General features: G+C 40.3%; 1 protein-coding gene, 1 long non-coding RNA gene and 1 pseudogene across 9 annotated transcripts in view; 2 read left to right on the forward strand and 1 right to left on the reverse strand.

The window, feature by feature from the left end:
* The window catches only part of TMEM150C (transmembrane protein 150C), a 102,968-nt gene extending 87,478 nt beyond the window's left edge, over positions 1-15,490 (forward strand). For all 8 annotated transcript variants that reach the window (XM_036027459.1, XM_036027467.1, XM_036027463.1 and 5 more), the window contains 3 exons: positions 6,417-6,544; positions 10,284-10,461; positions 13,273-15,490. In XM_036027459.1, the coding sequence (XP_035883352.1) occupies positions 6,417-6,544; positions 10,284-10,461; positions 13,273-13,481 (515 nt within the window). In that variant the 3' untranslated portion in view covers positions 13,482-15,490. The remainder of the gene's footprint in view (positions 1-6,416; positions 6,545-10,283; positions 10,462-13,272) is intronic.
* LOC114492786 lies at positions 5,436-6,410 on the forward strand (annotated as a pseudogene).
* On the reverse strand, positions 7,865-8,845 carry LOC118500940. The gene is made up of 2 exons (XR_004903525.1): positions 8,425-8,845; positions 7,865-8,390 (listed from the first exon to the last, which is right to left on the reverse strand). It is a non-coding gene; the product is annotated as an uncharacterized LOC118500940 (long non-coding RNA).
* Positions 15,491-23,121: the final 7,631 nt, after the last annotated feature.

Raw genomic sequence — 23,121 nt, forward strand, 5'->3', positions numbered from 1 at the left:
CAGTTTACTAATGATTCTTGCTCTGAACTGTGGATGCCTTCGTCTCCCCAGGTTCATCCTGTTCAACCTCAACTATTACTTTAGATGACATACTGACTTTAAAAAACAGCCTACTCTGCCTATAAATCTTTGCTTCTTGGTAGATGTGTGGATTATAATTTACAGCTTACAAATGAGGTGGTATGACATTGATTAAAATTAGTTGCCAAAGACCTTTTATCTTTTTAATGGACTAATCGAAGATCAACTGCTCAATTATTCTCTTAACAGAATTAGTTACACTCTTTGTCGTGAGTCCACCCACACTTTATGTCTTCTGTGGGGGTAAAAGACCTGAGACAAATTTCTTAAAGGGAATATTATTTTCTGCTCTGGAGAGGTTGTAAGGACAAAGCTGATTGCTGAATGATTTCAGTCACCTGAAAGCAGCCCCTCTCCCTCCTTCATCCAAAACACACTGATTGTCATGTTCTACTGCAGCCATAAATAGGAATTATCGGTGCATAAACAACAAAACTAAACAAAACAAAAAAGAATTCGGCCAGGCACCAGTTTAGAACTGCAGTGAAGAGTTGCTATTTTGAGTTGGACTTTAAAAACCAATCAGCCTCAAAGTAAAAATATTTAATAAAGAAAATAAGCAATTTTTTTACATTTGTGACTTTTTAAATAGACAAATTAAATAGAGGGCATCTGTAAAGCAAAGGACTATTCTAAATACAAAAAAAAAGAAAAAAGAAAACTACAGGAGGGTGAGTTTTAAAAATCCTGTCTAAAACTCTTGATAAAACCTAACATTTTTAATGGAACTAAAAATTTGTTAGCTTGTATAAAAATGGCCTTAAAATTGCCCTACCACCCAGAAGTCTCTTTTAAGAAGGTATAATTAAACCACTGTTTGGTTGAAAATGGACTTCATAACTGATAGTCTAATTCTGCCTCTATTTAAACCCAACTGTTAATAAAATTGTTAAAGGACTAGGATCCTTATTATTTCTACCACCCTAAAAATTTAGTTAGAATCTACTTTGAAAGGAAAGTATGCCTAGTCTGAGTGGATTAATAATGTAATTAATAGGTCAAAAGGGCAAAGTGTGGGTTGAGAATGCAGTTCTGAAAATTAGGAGTGTTGTGTTGAATTCCTGTCTGCAAGTAGGTTTCTGTTTCCTGCTTAATTTCACCATCTGTTCATGGTAGAATGATTTGTACCATCCCTATTACAAATGAGGAGGCTAGCAATGCTGGAAGAGACTGACTGATACATGTCTCATTTTTATTGGGGAGAAATGGATAATGTAGAGAACGTCTATCAACTCTCTTCTTTTGGACACAGTTGAACAAACTGACTGGACATGTGGATATCAAGAACAATTTCAGTGTCTGCTTCAGCAGTGGTTTAGCGCTTAGGCCAAAGTTCCAACATGATCCTGTCCTTCCAAACTGCATGACAACCAGGAAGTTCCCAGAGTAATACTTTTCACTTGTCATTTTTAGAAGAAATGATAGGTGCTTAGTATTTTGTCATTATGTCACACCCATTTGTGACTAATGCCCACACATGATTAGTTAGCACACATCTCCCAGGGCACCCTGTGGTTGGGTTTCTGGATTTAATCTAATGGCTCCTTTATCTGATGATCACTTTGTGTCAGAGTTCTTGTGTTGAATTTCTTCTCTCCCCACTTCCTCCTCTTACTCCCATCCTAAAAAGTTATAAGTTGTACTGATTTTTTCATCCTCTAGGTTAGTTACTATCATTATTAATACACTTCTAATACATTATAACTCCTAAGTAGGTTTCTTCAACAAGTAGGTTGGAAGCTATTGTCAACTCAAGTATAATTTATTAATTTTATGGTCAACGGTAGGCATTAGCTGAAACATAAATATACTAAAAGCTCAATCAGAACAGAACTTTGAGATTTCATAAGTTATGGTTTATTTCTATTTTGTTTCCAAATCCAAATATTAACCAAGTTAAATACCACTTTTTGATCAGAGGTACTTGAAATTGAGTGTCAACTCAGTGAGCTTAACTTTGTAGCTTGAAACTATGAAGGTTAGCATACTTGGAAATGCAAATTTTTAATAGGTTTTCTTTATTAATGGCTACTTATAATGGCCTGTGATCAAGGTGAAATTACCTACACATAATTACCTACTTAACTGCTGTACAAATAAGGGTAATTCTTGAATTTCTAATTGTTTTCCCTGCTAAACCTTGATGTCAAAATAAATTGTCTTCGGGAATATTAAGTGCATTTCCTTTTATGTAGATATAATTTACATTAATTGCGAGTGTCTTTTTTAAGTATATTTTATTGATTATGCTATTACAGTTGTCCCATATTTTTTCTCCCCTTCATTCCCCTCCCCCTCACACCTCTCCTCCCACAAGCATTACCCCCTCCCTTAGTTCCTGTCCATGGGTCGTAAATACAAGTTCTTTGACTTCTCCCTTTCCTATACCATTCTTAACTTGTACCTTCCAATTACGCTTCTTATTGCCTGGACTTCTCCCCCCACCGATTAGCCCCCATTCCACTCCCGGCTGATAACCCTCCATGTGATCTCAATTTCTGATTCTGTTCCTATTCTAGTTGTTTGCTTAGTTTTTTTGTTTGTTTGTTTTTTTAGGTTCAGTTGTTGATAGTTGTAAGCGTCATTTTACTGCTTATATCTTCTTCTTTTTCTTAGATAAGTCCCTTTAACATTTCATAAAATAAGGGCTTGGTGATGATGAACTCCTTTAACTTGACCTTATCACTTGACTGGGAGGCACTTTATCCGCCCATTCTTTTTTTAAAGATTTTTATTTATTTTTAGAGAGAGGGGAAGGTAAGGGAAGGTAGGGAGAGAGGGAGAGAAATATCAATGTTTGGTTGCCTCTTCTGCACCCCCTACTGGGTACTAGGCCAGCAACCCAGGCACGTGCCCTGACTGGGAATCAAACTGATGACCCTTTGCTTCACAGTCCAGTGCTCAATCCACTAAGCCACACCAGTCAGCACTACCATTCTATTCTAAATGAGAGCTTTGCTGGATAGATAATCTTGGATTATCTATCCAGCAGGTCCTTGCCTTTCATGACTTCAAATACTTCTTTACAGCCCCTTCTTGCCTACAGTATTTCTTTTGAGAAATTAGCTAATGGTCTCATGGGAACTCCTTTGTAGGTAAGTCTTTCCTTTTCTCTTGCTGCTTTTAAGATTCTCTCCTTATCTTTAATCATGGGTAATGTGATTATGATGTGCCTTGATGTGTGCTTCCTTGAGTCCAACTTCTTGGGGACTCTCTGAGCTTCCTGGACTTCCTGGAAGTCTATTTCCTTTTACAGATTGGGAAAGTTCTCCTTCGTTATTTTTTCAAATAAGTTTTCAATTTCGTGCTCTTCCTCTTCTCCTTCTGGCACCCCTATGATTCAGATGTTGGGACATTTACAGTTGTCCTGGAGGTTCCTAAGCCTCTCCTCATTTTTCTGGATTCTTGCTCCTTCATTCTGTTCTGGTTGAATGTTTGTTTCTTCCTTCTGCTCCAAACTGTTGATTTGAGTCCCAGTTTCCTTCCTTTCGCTGTTGGTTCCCTGTATATTTTTCTTTATTTCACTTTGCATTGCCTTCACTTTTTCCTCTATTTTGCAACCACACTCAACCATTTCTGTGAGCATCCTGATTACCAGTGGTTTAAACTCTGCATCCGATAGGTTAGCTATCTCTTCATCAATTAGTTCTGTTTTTGGGTCTTTGATCTGTTGTTTTTTAAAAAGATTTTATTTATTTATTTTTACAGAGGTAAAGGGAAGGAGAAAGAGAGGGAGAGAAATATCAATGTGTGGTTGCCTCTTGAGTGTGCCCCCACTGGGGATGTGGCCCACAACCCAGATATGTGCCCAGACCAGGAATTGAACTGGCAACCCTTTAGTTCACAGGCTGACACTCAATCTCCTTAGCCATACCAGCCAGGGCCATTGCTTTTTTAGAGAGAGAGTGAGAGATAGAGAAAAACAGATAGAGAGATAGTGTGAGAGAGAAACATCAATTAGTTGTTTCTTGTACATGCCTGGACTGGGGATCATATGTACCCAGATCAGGAATCGAATTTCCAACCCACTGAGCCACACCAGTCAGGTCTTTCTTTCAGCGTTTTTATATAAATATGAAAATATCCCTGCACTAAGTAGTTAATGAAAGGGGATTCTTAGATTAGTGGTTTGAGTCTGGGCCATCCTCAAAGTTACTGTTAGAAGTCAGATATGAAATCTGAGTTACTTCATTCTCTCTTCTGGTATTCCAATGACAATTTGCTTCAAAAGATAGAATGGTCTTTTAAAATAAGTAATTAACGTCATTTGGAAGAATTGGGCTTTCTTAATATAGTCAGTGTGATCTTTGATATATACCAATCACCCAATTTGCTATGTTAAAAATCCATATTTCATAATTTGGCTACTGTAGCTGCTCTCCTTTGACAATGAACACCTCCAGGTGGAATCAGAGGAACATAGGAGAAAATCATCAATTAAAGGGATTTGTACATTTGCCTCTATCTTCCTTCCTATCCCCAGGAGTGAGTTCTGGCACAGGGGCCAGTGTGTGTGTGTAGATAGGGAACCTCATTTCTTTCCCCACGTTTTCCTGTCTACTCTAACACTGTTCCAAACTAAAGAATGATTGAGTCGGTGGATTTTTGTGCCACAGGCTGTCTTTATCCCCATCTTACTTGTGTGTCAAGCTTCTGCCAGGTTTTCTCCCCTAAGACAGTCTGTCCTGTGCTGACCTCATTTTTGAAAACTATGAGAACACTATTAGGAGTTCTATCATCCTTGCATCACCCAAATAACATAGAGCACTGCTGCTTCAACTCCTCTCTGTTTCCCTCAGGTTAGGTATAATAAAACACTGAAATAATTATAAGTCATGCAGGAAAAATTTCTTTTAAAAATTGTCATTTCACACCAGTGGTTTGAGGGTCTCAGTGAAAGCCACCGTGGCAGTTTACAGAGGGCACGAGGTTGACCGCAGTGGCCATGGGACTGCTTATACTTGAGAAGGACCACCATGCACCCAAGGTAGTAGTCCAGGTCAAACATAGGAGGACAGCCTCTCTTGAGCAACCAAGAGTGTCAGCTGTACCCAAGGCGATCCCAGCAGCAGCAGCAGCAAGTACCTGTAGTGGATTTCCAGGTGGATCTGAGGCAGGCTTTCCTAGCGGATACACCCAGAGGTGGTTAAAACAGCCTTGGGACATCCCACGGAGTTGATTCCAAACAAACAAACAAAAAAACAAAAAAACAGGCTCCACCTACAGTTAGAAGCTTCTGCCCCACCTTGCATTGTTTGCAGCAGAACCTGCATCATACCTTTATCTGTAGCCTCCCCTTAGGTCTTAAGGATCCTGAAACTACTGTGGACATTGGATTTGGTGGAACAGTAATCATGACTGTGTGAAAGAGCAGCAAGATGCTGCAGCACATCAACTATAGGATGAGGTGCATCCTTCAAGCCAGCCAGATCTTTGTCGGCACCTTTAAGCCTTTTGACTAGAACATGAACTTGATCCTCTGTAATTGTGATGAGTTCAGGAAAATTAAACCAAAGAATGTGAAGCAGCCAGAGCATGGAGAGAAGTGGGTCTTAGGTCTGGTACTGCTGCATGAGGAGAACTTGGTTTCCATGACTGTGCAAGTAGACTGAGCAGGGACCTCCCCCCAAAGATACTGGCATTGCTTGCGTACCATTGGCGGGAGCTGCAGGAGGCCTTGGGGTTGGCAGGGCTGCAGACAGGGGAGTCCCAGCTGGTGGGCCCAGTCCGAGAGGTAAGGGTCCCTCCCAGAAGGCAATGACTCCACAGGGATGAGGTACTGTCACAGCTGCCACTGTGGCAGCCACTGCCAGCATTGCTAAAGCCCCAGCTCAGTACCAATCAGGTTGGGGGAGCCCCCACACCTGTGAGCCAGGCAGCCCCACCTCCAGGCATATGGCTCCTCCACTTCGTATGAGAACACCCATGGGACCACCAACTGGGCTTACCCCTGCTCAGACAACACCAATAGGCATGCCCCCTCCAGTAATGAGACCCTCTTCCACCAGAAATCAGAAGCCCACCTCCCCCAGGAATGCATCCACCAAAACCCTAGGATTCTGTTGGTCCTTAGTCATGCTTTGCCTACACTGTGTCATGTGAAACTGTGTAGAGTGCCTGTGAGCTTCTGTCCCCTCTTTGCAGTATTAATATTCACTAATAAATGCATAGAGCAATTAAACTGTGAAAAATATCATAAAAATTGTCATTTCAGAGATTTAAAAACATACTGTGGTGAAAAGTTCAATTTTGCACATTGTGACTTTAGAACACTTCCTCATAGTCTGAGTATATGATTTCAGTTTTTCAATTTTAACACTTTGTTTTATCCCCAGCTCTTGTGGTAGCTGTTCTGCGCTTCATACAACTGAAACCAAAGGTTTTAAATCCGTGGCTGAATATTAGTGGATTGGTGGCATTGTGTCTGGCTTCCTTTGGAATGACCTTACTTGGTAATTTTCAGGTACTTCATTTGGCCTTTTTCACCTCTATCTCACACTTCCTCTATATGATTATAGCCACTGAGGGGCAGTCACTATATGGCCCATATCATTCTTCATGAATCTTTAAAAACATTGCTAATAGTGGTTCCTAATATGCACAGGTTCTACAGCAGTCAGCCCCTATGGTCTCTTGGCCTGCCCTACCTAAGTGTGCAGTGCACACCTGAGAGTGCTCACTGTGCATTGGAGATACAGCACAACTACTGGGAAACGCAGCTACAAAAATAGTTGTATATTTTCTACAAAGGATTTCAAAGTGCTTTATACTTTTATTTTTATAACAAATTGTATCCAGTGTACCTTTCTAGAAAACTAATAGGATTAGCAAACTCAATTTGAAAACCCAGAACTTCTCCAGAATACTATGACCTGTAACAAAATACATAAATCATCTTCCCAGAAATTTAGAAGCCCAAGGTGACAACATTAAAGAATAATTTCCCTCGCCAATACCATCACCCAACTCCTGTCCAAATGACATCATTTGTAGAACAGACAAGGAGACCCCTGCAGTTACAGCAGTTGTCTGATTTCCCTGCCTCCATTCCCAGCATCCTCCAGCCTATGCTGTACACTACTCCTAGAAATTTCTCTCTTGTAATCAAGCACCTGATCCTGGATACTCCTTTCCTTTCTATTGAGTGAAGTCCAAATGGCATAGACTTCCAAGAAAATCTGGTAGTGGATTCTCAGAGTGTCTCTTGTCCTAACCCTCAGTCCTGATCACTCATGAAACCAGGGCTGTTTGGCAGAGAGGCAATCCCACCAATTCCTCTAACTCTTCTAGGTCTCATCCCGTAACAAGCTCGACTGCAAGAAAGCTGCATTCATAGAACGTGTTGACTAGGATAATGAATTACCAAGAGAATTTTTGAGTATTTATCCTGTTAAACTAAAAAATGTAGAACACAGAAATTTTTATGGAGATTACGGTGGGAGTCTGCCCCTCACATGCTGCAGGTGCCAGCCTGTTGTAAAGTGCTCAGTAACTCTCATGTCTGTCAACCAGAATTTGCATGAAAGTTAGTGAGTAGACATTTTGCTCTTTACTAAGGTCCTAGGAGAAACCCACAGATCAGCTTGTTTTAGTGAACCACAAATAGGCAAAACCATGAATGATGACATATGAAAACCACTTTCTGTATTATCTACACAGCATACACAGGAAACCACAAACTAATTGCCTGTGGAGAAACTAGGTAGCTAATGTATGGACAGGATGGGAAACAGACTTTTTTTTTAACTGAGTATAGTCTTTTTATTTTTTTAAGTTCTGGTCCAGTATTTCCAAATTTCTCTCCAGGAAGCAGCATTTTACAGTGCCAGTAGTCTATTTTTCCACGACATATTTTAAAAATGCATTTTTGACACATGAAAGTGGCTGACTTGTTAAAATCTTTTTGCTTAGTCGTCCTGGCCTGTGAGCATCTCCTCCTGGGTGCACAGCCTGTCTGGGCCTCTGACCAAGTGAGATATCTTGATCGCTACATCTATGGAAGCTCAGCTCTACTCCGTGTTTTTCTCATCTTACTGGTTTTTTAAATCCTCATCATTCTTTGCTGTGTATACATTTCAAATTTTTATATAATTGAATCTGCCCACTTGACATTTGCCCTGTCGCTTCAATAAACAAGCAATAACCTCTCCCAGAAAAAGGATTTTCTTTTCCCCACCCCTAATGCCCTGCGCTTTCTGTCTGGCCTTGTCCAAAATTACTCTGGTTCTCATGAACACTCCATTGTCCACAATCCCCACGTTACGATTCCCTTAGGTCTTCTCTCGACAGCCTCAGCTAAACACGTCCGCCTCAGTTCCAGCGCCGCCTCAGTTCCAGCGCCACCTCAGTTCCAGTGCCGTGATGGCCTGTGCAAAGGACCAGGGTGGTGACTCACCTCCAGCTAGATCCTTCCCTTCGGTTTCAACTCCTTCACCTTCCCAGCCCCACTACCAACTTCTTAGGTTTCCCAACTGTTTTGTCTCCCAATCCCTTACTGGCCTCCAGGGTGAGGCTGTTTTCCCCAGCAGCGATGGCCTACCGAAGGACACTTTCCTTCACCCCTTAGTTCAGCCAAATGAGAGCCAAAATTGCTCAACAGGAACTCTGTTGGAAAACTTAGAGGAGACTAAAAATAGACTCCAGGAAATGTAAAGATATCAATACAGAAAAGATTTTACAACCTACATAGGTCTTGGCTTAGAGGTGGTGGGGCTCCTGGGGGTGCCCCTTCTCTCATAGGGAGACAGACTTTTCAATCTATACTTTTTTTAAGTTTGAACCATCTAACTATATTATCTGTTTGAAAAAAATTAGGTTAAAATAATAAGTCAATAGTTTAGAAAACCAGTTTTCTAGAAGTAAAATTTGACTTGAAGCATTACTTAAAATGAATTTTGAAAATATGTCTTTTGAACTGTGAGAGAAGAAAGTGGCTTCTTCCAAAGAAGAGGGGGAAATTCTTTATAACAAAAAGAAAAAAGAAAAAATGTAAAAGGAGCCCTGGCTGGTATGGCTCAGTGGACTGAGCACCAGCCTGCAAACTGAAAGGTCGCTCATTCAATTCCCAGTCAGGGCACATACTTGGGCTGCAGCCAGGTCCCCAGTTGGGGACCTGCGACAGACAACTGATTGATGTTTCTACCACACATCCATGTTTCTTTCCCTCTCTCCCTCCCTTTCCCTCTCTCTGAAAATAAATAAGTCTTTAAAAAAGAAACTTGTATTTTAAAAAATATATAAAAGGAAAGTAATATTGATTTGATATGAACATTATTCACAGCAATGTCAAACAATAAAACATCTGAAGGCAATGGCAATCAAAAAAATGTTTTCACCATGTTTTAAAAGCCACCTCTTCAAAATAAATTTTATTTTCCTAAATGTGTATTTTTAAATGTATGTGATTAGTAAAGGTGTTTTAAGTTATAGATAATTTTTTTAAATTAGTGGGTAATGATTTGAGAATTTACATCTCAAATGCCCAATTGAAATAACCCAAATGGGTCTCCTTTAACTCCTTAACTCTGTAAACTCTGTAATCAGGAATTTTCAAACACTGTTGTCCTTTAATGGGTCTAGGGATACTGCAAGAGCTCATAGGTGGCAGTTTTATTAAAATAAGAAAACAAAACAAAATCACATTAACAGTGGATTGGTCATATTCTATGGACAGCTCAGTTTTGTAGGAATAATAAACAGCCCAAGTGTTATTAGTTGCCTGTGCCAATGAAATATTGACCTGTTTAGAACTGGTCTTTGTCAATAGGCAAATACACAGCCAGATCCCAGGTCTCATTTCCTACTGGAAAACAAAGTTTGGGATGTATGTTTGTAGAAACTTCGACATTACTCTTTTGTGTGTGTGTAATTTTCCTGTTTTTTTTTTTATTTTACTTTTCCACAAAGCTTTTCTAGAAAAGAAATTCAAGGAATAGATTATCACTGCCTTTTACAGTTTTTCTAAACAAATGTTTTGAAGTTTGGCTGTACTATTTATTTCCCTTCTTCCGTCAGAATTCAGACCAACTGAGAACTGACGCAAGGAGCCATTGTGGAGATAAAGGCCCCTAATCTTTCTAAAATTCATCATTTCATTATTGAGATGACACTTTGCCCATTTTTTTTTCTCCCTCACATATTCCGTGGGCTTTTATGTCTTTTCTAAATGGGCCCCCACACGTCATTATCTGTTCATCCCTTAGCTCACCAACGATGAAGAAATCCATAACGTTGGAACCTCCTTGACCTTTGGGTTTGGTACGTTGACATGCTGGATCCAGGCTGCACTGACTCTGAAAGTCAACATCAAGAATGAAGGACGGAAAGTTGGAATTCCACGAGTTATTCTCTCAGCATCTGTCACTCTCTGTGTGGTCCTCTGTATCCTTTGAATGTGAAAAGGTTCTTTGCCAATAAGATTAAAATACATGTAACTTGTCTACGTAGGAAATGAGAAAATTGTGATTCCAGATTGATTAGGATATAGACAGATCACTTCAGAGTCTTCGATAAAATGGAAAAGTAAATGAATATAAAAACAAAAACTCTCAGACTATTTTTCATGCCAAAGTGGAGAACTAAAAATAAAACAAGCTCTGCCTTGCCAAGGATTGTTTCAATCTGTAGAAATAGTGTCATACATTCTCCTAATTACTAATGATATAAAAGTGTCCCTTTATGAAAAACATAGAGTGCATAACCAAGAGAATTGTCATTTCTCCCCTCCATCTTAAAAAGATCATTTGTGACTTTATTAATAGCCCCATTATTTAATTTCTTAACACTAATATGTACTTCAAGGGACAAATACATTTGTATCTTTCAGGAAAATAAGCTTTTCTGAAAAACAAATTCAAGAATAGATTACCAAGAAAATATCAGGATTTCACTCATATGTGGAATCTAATGAACAAACTGAACTAACAAGCAAAACAAAGACAGACTCATAGATGGAGAGCAGATGACAGCTAGTAGGGGGGTGGGCAGGAAGACGGAGGGACTGAGCAGCAAGGAGAAAGGACTCATGGGCATGGACAACAGTGTAGTGACTGTGGGAGAAGGGGGTATAAGGGAACTAAATGGTAATGGGAAAAATACAATAAAGATTAACTTTTAAAAAGAAAAACATTAGATTGCCACTGAATGTATAGTTGTGCTAAAAAACATTTTTGAGGTTGTAAGGTGCTATTTATTTCCCTTCCTCCCTCAGAGTTTAAACCAATGGAGAACAGATAGGAGCCAGATGGAAATGAAGAAATCAGCCTTTACTCCTGGTAAATCTGGAAGGGATAAGGAAGCAGGCCTCCTATCTCACACCCTGGAATTCAACTTATCCACCCAGTAACAAGTAGAGAAACCAGGGAAAGGAAGAGGAGAGTGCTTCACTCAACCTCGACAGATCCCTGAGAGAGAGGCCAGTCTACGATAGAGCACAGTGACTCCAGCTATTGGTGGCATGGCCCAATAGAAGCTGGCCGATTTCAATCCAACCAGTCAGATTGCCCACTCACTCTGCGGGGCGGAGTGATCATAAATGTTCACTTCCACAAGACCCCTAAGGAAACCAGTGAAGGATCAGGGTTCCCAGTTAGTAGACTTATTGGTAACACAATTACACATCTTTAGTCATTTAATAGCCAATATTTATTAGACACTTATATTGTGCTGTGTGTTATCCTAAACACTTTAGATGTATCACTTCACAGGTAAGATCAGTGAAGAACCAAGGTTACTTTATCCAAGATGACACACGGTATGTAGCGCTCTTCATTTAATGTCAGGCCCAGTTCTTGCACTCTTAACCAAGTCATGATCTTACCTTAGATAATGTGGCTTTAAAATGTAAAGATATTTAGCACTTAATGGTGTTCTCTAGTTAGTGGAGTCTTGTTTCTTTCTTCACAAATTGCCATTAAGTCACTTACTGGTTTGTTTTGTTTCAGGGTTTTTGGTTTTTGGTTTTTTTTTTTTGAAGTTCTGTAGTGGCATTAGAGAGCATTTAAAGACTTGAAAATCAAGCCAAAAAACTTTATTGCTAGCAACCTGATAAAATATTTTGAGTGAAAAGGTCAGAACTCTGCCAATGTGAGATTTTAAGATTTATCCCTTCCTCATTAACTTAATAATATTGCTTTGGCAATATTTTGAACCCTCAGAAGAGTATGTACAGATTTTAAATTATTATGAGTTTTGAGTTTACACCAAGCAATTTTAATCCGCATTATCCCCAAACACTTGAGCCATTTCTTTGTTCCCAGGTGAATGGATCCAGATCTAATCTGTACAGTAAAGTTTAGCTGAAGTAGTTTCACATATTCTGTAAAAATTTCCCAAGATCTTATGTCTAAGTTCTGAAGACAGAACTAATTCTAAGGGACATTTTTTATTTTACTAAATAAATGTATTTAGTCTTTGCTCTCCCATCCTTTCACTAAAGCATGCTATGAATCTTTCTCAACACACACTCCCTAAATATTCATGCATAGGAGTGTTACCTGTTTGTTTTTTTAACTGCATGTTTTCATTTAGGCACAAGTGTAAGTATGACACTAGGAGTGAAACTAACCTATGCAGTACTGCCTGAAGGACTAGTGAAAACTAGACAGAAGAGGTGGAGGGGCCGCTCAGACACTGTTGGTGGTGCTGCAGGGACAAAGGCAGTTTATATGGAGGTGGTGAGCGCTTTCATATGTTCAAAATGGTTTCTGCAGATAGAGTGGTGACTGTGAATCTATAGTCATTTGCAGTGATTTTTAAAAAGATAACTTTATTTTTCTGGCTGACTACTTACTTTGGAATTGTGACTCTTGCTAATCTCACAGTTTATTAGGTGGCCATGTAGTGGTTGAATGCAAGGCCTGGGAGTCAGAGTGCTTGTGTTGGAATCCCAGATCCACCAGTTTACACTGGTGAGACCTCAAGCAAGTTACTTAATCATTTGGCCTCGGTTTCCCTATTTTTAAATGAACTGATGATGATAATATAACTGTCATGAGGATTAAGTTAGATTTTCCATGAAAGCACCTAGAATCATGTTTGGCACAAAGTAAGAGCTTGATAACGTTATCAAGTATTATTCATGTAGATGTTCATGTTCAGCAAGCTCTGTCAAACAAATTCTTGTTAGTGAGGGGCAGAGCCAGACTTTTCATGTGACTGATGGGGATATTTTCCTTGACTGCTCCTCCCCAGACTTCATCCTCATGTCCCAAGGCATCCATATGTATGCGGCCAGGGTCCAGTGGGGCCTGGTCATGTGCTTCCTGTCTTATTTTGGCACCTTTGCTGTGGAGTTCCGGCATTACCGTTACGAGATTATTTGTTCTGAGTACCAGGAGAATTTCCTAAGCTTCTCAGAAAACCTGTCTGAAGCTTCTGAATATCAAACTGACCAGGTGTAACCTATCAGCTTTTCCTTGCTGGTGAGGTGGGTGTGGCAGTGGGGGAGGGGCCAGGAGGACACACCCACTGGACTTGACACATAACCTCATGACACATTTTTTACACACACACACACACACATACACATTTGTGGCCACATTTGCCAAATGAGCTTTTCAGGGTGAGTTATTTCTTTAATTAAAAAAGCACAAGCCCTCATGTGTCTAAATACACGCTGTTACACTGAAATATATGCACGACAGAGCGAAAAGCTTGTGCATGACCACCTCTCTGCTCCCACTCTACCAGTATTCCCCTGCTCTTCTCATCCTCTTCACATATGTCAGACATTGCAATCACCCTACCATGGGGTAGAGCAGGCAAATGTACCATGGGGATAATGCTAACTCCCAAAGTTGCCTTCAGACCCAGAGGGCTTGGAACCAGCTCATGAGGAAGTTCTGATAGGCACTAATACTCTTGAATGTATAGGTATCATCTAACTGTATAGAAATGTGACCCTGCATAACCTGTGAAAAGACATGGGATCAAGGATAGAACTTTCCCTCGAAAATGCCATCATTGTTCAGTGGTTGGCCGTGAGGATTCAGTGAAAGAAGAACATGCTACACACTGTGAGAGTGAAGCCCACCACCCTTCACTGTGACTGGGAAATGTCTCCAAATGTGAATGGTTGTGGTCTCCTAGGCATGGAAGAAGATGGGGCAGTGAGGGTGTGGTTTCATTGTTGCTTTTATACTATGCTATGTACAGTTTTTGTTTTATATTTTATAGCTTGCCTTCTGTTTCAAAAGTAACTACCAAGGGTCTTTGGAGGCTTTATGGACACAGACGTAGGCCAAATGCAATAGATGAGCTTGTTTTTGGTTCAATCATGATAAAAGAAAAAGAAAAAAGGTGACCTCCAGGCTTAATTTGCTGCTTTTATGTTTGAAGCTAAGGAAATGTTCACAGGGCAGCACAAAGAAACGTGTGGAAGTAATAAAAAGAGCTCATGCTGGACATTTATTAAAGATAGGAGTTTTCGAGCATCTTTTTGCAAGTCCAAGTCAGGGGAGAGTTTCTTAATATGTGTCTATAGCTCAGAGTAGTATTGGGGTGGGCAGGGTTAAGGGCTTTTCATATTTGAAATTTGAAGAAGCCAATGAAAAGATTACCATCTCCCAAAAACAAATTGGCACAGCTGTCACCTGCTGCCTCTCATGTAGTCCCACTTGCTGAGCACCTAGAACTCAAACTGCAGGCCTGGGCTTTGAGGCTGTGCTTCATAGAGAAGAGCAGAATTCTAAATTCAACATGTTTCGGAGCAGGCCATGTTGACAGACCCTCTATGAGTGTACTTTGCTTCAAGAATCCCCAAATTTACTTTATAGGAGCTGGGGGTTTCATGGAATATAATGTGAAAAACATTGTTTTTTAATTCAACCCAAAGTCAGCTTCTTGAGGAGTGGGGGATGTCAATGACTTTTCATCTCTGTACCTCCACTTCCTACACAGTGCCTGGCACATAATAGGTGCTCAACAAACATCTTTTGAATGGAATTATTGGTAATTTAAGAGTAGGAAAAAGGAGTACTGGAGAAAGAGCCAAAGTCAAGAGAGAATGGAAAAATGACTGTTTCAAGGAAGACGCATGGATGGAAGAAATCATGAATGAGGGTCAGATGGGGGAGTGAAAATACTTATAAGTAACTTTGTGAGGAAAATAATCAAGCAGAGAGTGTTCTATTAAAAAGGTATCTTACTGTAAATAGTCCAAGGTGACATTTATTATTTTAGAATACTGCTTTTGGGTTTTTCTCATTTTTATATTTTAAATTTTTTATCAGAGAACAAAGATTTATGAAGTTCTCTGTTACTCTATACAATCCAAATTAAACAGCTTTTGGTGATGCACTGTACACTTTCTTAAGAGTTTATCTTATAATAGCGCATTTTAGCAGAATCAAGCAATGACTGGCATTATTCATTGGGATCTGACCACTAAATAAAAATTTTTTATGCAGAATTGTGATTTGTTTTTCACACTAACATTTCTAATATTGAAGCACATGTAAACTCAACAAGACAATATGTTGAAAATGAACTTCAGTGTTATGTTGGTAACCTATTTCTAGGGTGTTTTCCACCAGCAACAACCAATTCTCCAACTTTCTAGACACCAGTTGGCTGTCCTACAGTTCACTTCAGTTCTGACACTAACTACCCAGGGTTATTATTGTCAGACCTCACAACTTTAAGGGAGTCCCACAGGACTGCCCTCACGTCAGATGCCTGCTACAAGTGTTAGGTCCCAGGTTACCCACACACCTGTCTAACTTGGCTATAAAACTGGGGAGTTCCCACCACTCCCTTCATTTTATTTGCTAGAATGGCTTACAGAACTAAAGAAAACACTTTACTTCCATTCACCTGTGTATTATAAAGGATATAACTTGAGAACAACCAAATGGAAGAGATGCATAGAGCATGGAAGGGGAAGGAGGGATGCAGGAGCATGCCATCCTCCTAGCATTTCAGTGTGTTCAGCAACCCAGAAGCTCTCCGGATCTCACCGTCCAAGAGTTCATAGATCTCAGTCTCCAACACCCTCCCAGACCCCCTTCCTGCAGGGCTGGTCAGGAGGTCTAATCACTTGGCTTTTCTGTTGACCAGCTCCATCCTAGGGCTATCGAGGAGCCCCACCCCAAGAGACCATATTAGCATAAACTCAGGGGCTCATTATGAATAACAAAATACAGTGCTATCAGGAAATTCCAAGTCTTAGCCACTCTGTAGCAGGAATGGAAGACAAAGACCAAATATATTTTTTAACTATACCATACATATAAACAAAGAACAAGATTACAGAACCACCAGGGAGTTAAGAGCCACAGCTGTCTTCTAAGAGGCCAAGACCAGGGGATCTGCATTTGGAATGAGCAACCCCGGAGGACCTAATGCAGGTGGCCCAGAGAACCAAGTCTGAAATACACTATTTTTAATGTTAACATTTTAAAGCTTCGATCATTTTTCATTTAAGGGAGAACTGACAGTGAGGTAAAGTTTTATTATCTGTGTTATTTATTCAATTTTCTTTGCCCTGGTATGGGAAAATAAGACCTTTGTATCCTGAAATGTGTAGTCTATTGGAGCTGGAACACCACTGTTAATTTAATTTTTCTCCTTAGGCATTGTGTCAGGATAGATTAGGTTTTGCCATCCCAAGGTATCTATCCAGGGTTTGCCAGGGAACACTGCTCATTGCTATGACTCAGGCCCTGGCTGACAGAGGCTTCATCTCAACACATGTTTCCATAATCACTGACAGCCAGGAAGATGTGGCAGGCTGCTCACTGGTTCATACAGTTTCTGCTGGGAAATGACATCACTTAGCTTACATTTCATTGGCTAGGGCAGATCACATGCCACATCTGAGTGTGGTAGTGCTACCATCTGCATGGAATGGGAGAAACATTTGTGAACCACAGGCTTCACAGGAAGTTTTTCAGACTCCTTTGGTCATTGTCATTTCTGCATAATGGGAGTTCCAAAGAATCGGTGAAGAGCCCATCATCAAACAGAAATTGAGAAAAGTAGCTATCTGAGGGGTTGGGACAGAGCACCAAATTACAACTATGAAGAGACACACAAATAGTAATTAAAGAAATGTAATTCCGCTGAGCCTAAGGACTCTTTGGTCGCATCTAAAAATGTGTTCTTTTCCCCAAGGTGGTGGGAACCCACAGTTTGGGGAAAGATAAGAGTTCCACATATGAAATAAGTTTATTTTAACAATCCTCAGTGCCATATGTGTTCAGATTTCCTATTAACCCTCCTCAAAGTCAGGGTTCCAAGAAACAGCAAATATCCAGATTTGAAGTCCAAAGGCCGGACTGTGGGTGAGAAAAGGCTAGGTCCCTCGCTGTAAAAAGGATCTTTTTATCAGCATAAAATGTACTTTGGTTTCATCATCTTTTTTTTTTTAACAATTTTTTAAAGATTTTATTTATTTATTTTTAGAGAGGGAAGGGAGGGAGATAGAGAGAGAGAAACATCAATGTGCGGTTGCTGGGGGTTCTGGCCTGCAACCCAGGAATGTACCCTGGCTGGGAATCGAACCTGGGACACTTTGGTTCCCAGCCCGCGCTCAATCCACTGAGCTACGCCAGCCAGGGCTAGATTTCGTCATCTTTAAAAAAGAAAAAGTCCATATTTGCTGTTTCCCATCCCTGTCTCCCAATTCTCTCTTGACCCCACTCCAATCGTGCTCTTGCTCCCACAACTTCTCTGGAGCTGCTTTGCTCAAGTTCTCCAAAGATCTTGTAACATTATATCCAGCCATTAGTTCTTTTAGTACCTCATATATATCCACAAGGAACACTTCGTAATTCAATCACCCCCTCCCCACTACCCTGCTTAAAACATTTTTTTACTTGGTTTCCAGACTATCATGCCCTCTTAATTTGCCTCCTGTTCCACTGTCCACTCCTTAGTCTCCCTTGCTGGGCCGTCTCTCTGACATTCTAATATTGGAGTGTCGATGACTCAGTCCTTGGAGCTCTTCCTTCCTGTTTACACTTACTCTCTTCATGGCCTCATCCAGTCTCCTAGTTTTAAATATTGCCATATGCTGACCTCTCAACATGTCCAGCTCAGACTTCTTTCCTAAATGCCAGACCTGTGCATTCAGCTACCTTTGTGACATCTCCACTTAATGCGCGTGTGAGGTTTAACACCTCCTAATCATACTCCTTTAAAGTCAGTCTTCCCATGTAAGTTAAGGCCAACTCATCTCTCTCAGATGCATAGACTAAAGCCTTGAAATGATCCTTATCTCTTTTTTTTCTTTCTCTCATACCCCACATTTGTCAGCAAATGTGATTTGCTCTATTTTCAAGTACTAGAATTTGTCTACTGCTACCACCTGCTCCAAGCCACTTCCATCTCTTCTGGACTTTTACAATAGCCTACAAATACTGATCCACTTCCGTTATTTGTGCCCTTTGGTTTCCTCAACACAACAGTCAAAATGATCTTGTTAAAAGCTAAGTTAAATCGCCATCATTCCTCTGTTAAAACTCTCCAATGGCTACTCTTGTACCCAGACTAAAAACCCCAGTCACTGAAACAGCCTGTGAAGCCCAACCAGATGTGCCTCTCCATCGCTTGTCTCTGCGTTCCAGCCCCTCTGCTTCCCTGTCTTCCTCCAACAGCCAGGCGTAATCTAGCCTCAGGACCTTTGCACTTGCTGAAACCTCTGGCCTGGACCATCTTCACCCAGACATTTTAATTGTCACTTTCACCTATGCAGATGTTACTTTCTCACAGAGGTTTCACTGACCTCTAAAATTTAGCCCCCTCAAGCCCACCTTAGTATATTATTCCAGTATTTTACTGGAACAGCTCTCTCTTATCAGCTTTATTTTGCTCTATAGCATTTTTAAAACATGGTTCTGTGATTAGTTAAAATTCTAACATGCATAACAGTCTAACACATTTTACTTTACTTACATTATCTCCTTGTCACCCCTAAGATGTACACTCCGTGAGGGAGGGGGTTTTTGTTGGCTGTGTGCGTGGCACGGAGAGCAGTTCCTGACACGTAGTTAAGTGTTTAATTTTTTAAATAAATGAATAACAAGTAGGTGACCCCCCCCTTTTTTTAAAGATCTGGTCTCCTAAGTATGAGCTGTTCAAAAGCATCTAGGAAACAATGGTAATATTAGATTTCAGATGATGCAATTGTGCTTCAGCTCTCGCAGCAAACAGCTTTCTGTGATTTAAGGAGTAAGTTCTAGATTATAAAGTCAGTGACTTCTCATGGTGTCCGCAGCAACTATCACACAGTAAGTACCCAAGTTCTAACTAGGACCTGAAGTAACCCTTATGCAAACTGTGTCAGTGCCTGATTTGCTCCAACGTAGCTTCAATAATAAAACAGTGGGGATAACTCGGTCCTTATACAAGGAAAACCACATGTATTTCATGTTTTTAGAAAGCTGAGCTGATCATGTAGCTTATACTCAGATTTTTAAATCTAACTCATCAAAAACTCTCCCTACAGTAAATGCTGTTCGGGTAAGGGTAAAGAAAAGATTATAACCTGTTGAGTGAATATTTCTGTAGAAAGCAGAGCTAGGGGATTTATTCAACAGTCAATAGTAGGATAACATCTAATACCTGTAGATTTTTGTAAACCAAATTTAGATTTGTAACCAGGTAGAGTTAAGAGGAGATGGAGGAAAGGGCTATGACTAAACACAGAACAGTTGATTCAGGGACTTGAAGTGCTCCAGGGACTATCCAGTGATATGCTGTTTGCATTGCCCTAGTAGGAGAGAGATAGTTTTCCCAAAATAAGGTGGACTTCTACATCTTATCTATAAACATTATCATGACTTGCCCTTGGAAAGCTTTCAGTATACCCTTTTCTAGTATAAAATCTGAAAAACTACACCCATTACTGGTAGTCTTTTTCTATTCCGTTGCCTTTTGTTCTGTAGGTAACAATAAATTCTAGGAGTCTCAAACACAGGCTGTTAGGAATGGGAAGGAAATAACGGATTTGTGAGGCTCTACAAGAAAGGCAAGGGGTATCAGTTGTTGCCTATATAAGGAAGGTGCAGTTGGGGGGAGGAATCCGACACTGAGGCTTCAGGACTGGAAGATTGGAAAAATGGGTACATTTGCAAAATCCGGAAAAACAGATGTCATTGTTTGCAGCGACAGAGGAATAATGAGACAATCTTGTTGGCTCCAAACTACAAACTCCAGCACAGGCTGTTTAAAAGCCTAGCTCTGCTGAAAGGGTTAAAAATTCAATGCACTGCTTGGTAGCATTTGATACACTCAGTGACTATTCTGGTTACTGAGGTGCCCTAACAAATTACCACAAAATGTAGTGGCCTAAAACTATTATGTTCACCGATTCTAAGGGTCAAGAATTCAAGCAGGGCACAGCAGAGATAGATTTTTTCTGCTCCTTGATGTCTGAGATCTCAGCTACAAGATTTGAGGGCTGGAAGCTGGAAGCAGCTGATGGCAAGTGTATTCATGTGTCTGGGGACTGAGGCTGGTGGTCAGTTTGGGGCCTTGGTTCCTCTTCACATAGGCCTCTTCACCTGGGCTAATCTGTACTCCTTCACAGCATGATAGATGGCTTCCTCAGAACCAGTGTCCAATCCCAGGTCCTGAAAGAAGGTAGAGGTTATATCCTTTTCATAACCTAGCCTGGAAAACCACAAAGCATCACCTCTGCTGCCCTCTTCTGGTTGGAGCAGTCATAATCCGTACCCAGAACCTCAAAATAAGCCTTTATTTGGAAATGGAATAATCGCAGATGTATTAGTTAAGATGAGGCCGTACAGGAGTGGACTAGGCCTCTAATCCAATACTACTGGTGTACTTCTAAGAAGACAGTCAGGTGAAGACAGAGATACACAGGGGAAATGCCTTGTGAAGACAGAGGTAGAAACTGGAGTAATGCCTCTACAGGTCAAGTAACATTCAGTATTGTTAGCTGTCACCAGAAGCCAGGAAGCTTGGAATAGATTCTCCTTCAGTGACTCCAGAAGGAACCAACTCTGCTAACACCTTGATTTCAGACTTTTGGCATCCAGAACTGTGAGAGAATACATTTCTGTTGCTATAAGCTACCCAGTTTGTGGTACCCTGCAGGAAACTAATACAATGAGTAAATATTGAAATAAATATAAGTATATTTTTTGTTTCTAACTCCTTTATTCCTTCTATCTGATTTAAAAAAAAAACAATTGTATAAGGCAATAATTAACCCTGGATGGTGTGGCTCAGTAAACTGAGTGCCAAAGGGTTGCTGGTTCAATTCCCAGTCACGGCATATGCCTGGGTTGCTGGCCAGAACCCCAGTAGGGGGCACATGAAAGACAACCACAGGTTGATGTTTCTCTCCCTCTCTCACTTTCTCCCTCACTTCCTCCGTCTAAAAATAAACAAATAAAACCTTTAAAAACACAAAATAATAGTTATTAACCTATGTTGATGGGTACACAATGTATAAAGATGAAATTTGCGACAACATAAGTGGAAGAAGCAAAGTTTTATGTTCTATTAAAACCAAGGTAGTATTATTTATAACTAGACTATAAGAAATTAAGATGTTAATTATAAACCCAAGAGAAACCAGTAGAAAAATACCCAAGAATACATAGTAAAATAAGCAACAAAAGAATTAAAATAGTTTGCTAGAAAATATCTAACTTAAAAGAAGGTAGTAATGGAGAACCAAGAAACAAAAATATATAATGTATAAATCAGTTTTTGAAGTATATAATACAGTATTAGACACATTCACTATGTTGTGCATTAGATCTCCAGAACTTATCTTCTAGTTGCAAATTGTGCCCAACAGCAAAATGACAGAAGAAAATCCTGATAAATAATTACATTAAATGTAATAGATTAAACTCTTCAGTTAAAAGGCAGAGACAGCAGAATGGATTTAAAAACATAGTCTACTCGAGACTTCCAGCCAAGATGAGGCATATGTAGATACACTTTGCCTCTTCACACAACCAAAGGACAACAATGAATTTAAAAACAAAAAATAACCAGAACTGCCTGCAAATCAAACTGTATAGAAGTCTGACAACCAAGGAGTTAAAGAGAAAACATTCATCCAGACAGGTAGGAGAAGTGGAGATGGGCAGCAAGAGTGGAGAGGACTTGGGGCAAGGTGGTGGTGGCTGGAGGATGAGGACAGGCAAGGCAGTGGCTGGCAGAGCAGATGGTCTCACATTTGCGTGCAGATAAACCAGGAGGAACAGCTGGGGAGCAAGACAGACCACACAATCCAGAGTTCCAGCCCTTCTAGTACAAGAAAACAAAGCCTCAAAATCTCTGAAAAAAAACATGGGGGTTGAGGTGGCAGGAGAAACTCTCTGCCTCACTGGAGAGTTCGTTGGAGTGACCCACGGGGTCCTAGAATGTTTCTTGGTACACAAACCCACCCACCCAGGAAACAGCACCAGAAGGACCCAATTTGCTTGTGGGTAATGGACGAAGTGACTGAAATCCTGCCAAGAGCCAAGCAAGTGACATTGTTCCTTATCAGACCCCTGCCCCACATACAGTGCCACAATGCAGCCATGTGTGTTGCACCATCCTGGTGAAAACCTAAGGCTCTACCCTTTACAATGTATAGGTGCAACCAGATAAAAAATTGGCCCAAATAAAAAAAGCTCCAGATCAAAGCTCCAGGAAAAATACAACTAAGTGATGAAGAGATAGCCAACCTATCAGATGCAGAGTTCAAAACACTGGTAATCAGGATGCTCATAGAAATAGTCAAGTATAGTCACAAGATAGAAGAAAAAGTGAAGGCTATGAAACGTGAAATAAAGTAAAATGTACAGGGAACCAACAGTGAAGGGAAGGAAACTGGGACTCAAATCAATGGTTTGGAGCAGAAGAAATAAATATTCAACTAGAGCAGCATGAAGAAACAAGAATTCAGAAAAATGAGGAAAAGCTCAGGAACCTCTGGAACAACTTTAAAAGTTCCAACATCCTAATCATAGGGGTGCCAGAAGGAGAAGAGGAAGAGCAAGAAATTGAAAACTTATTTGAAAAAATAATGAAGGAGAACTTCCCCAATCTGTAAAAGGAAATAGACTTCCA

The sequence above is a fragment of the Phyllostomus discolor genome, chromosome 1 (assembly GCF_004126475.2).
Source record: "Phyllostomus discolor isolate MPI-MPIP mPhyDis1 chromosome 1, mPhyDis1.pri.v3, whole genome shotgun sequence".
In the NCBI taxonomy this organism is placed as follows: Eukaryota; Metazoa; Chordata; class Mammalia; order Chiroptera; family Phyllostomidae; genus Phyllostomus; species Phyllostomus discolor.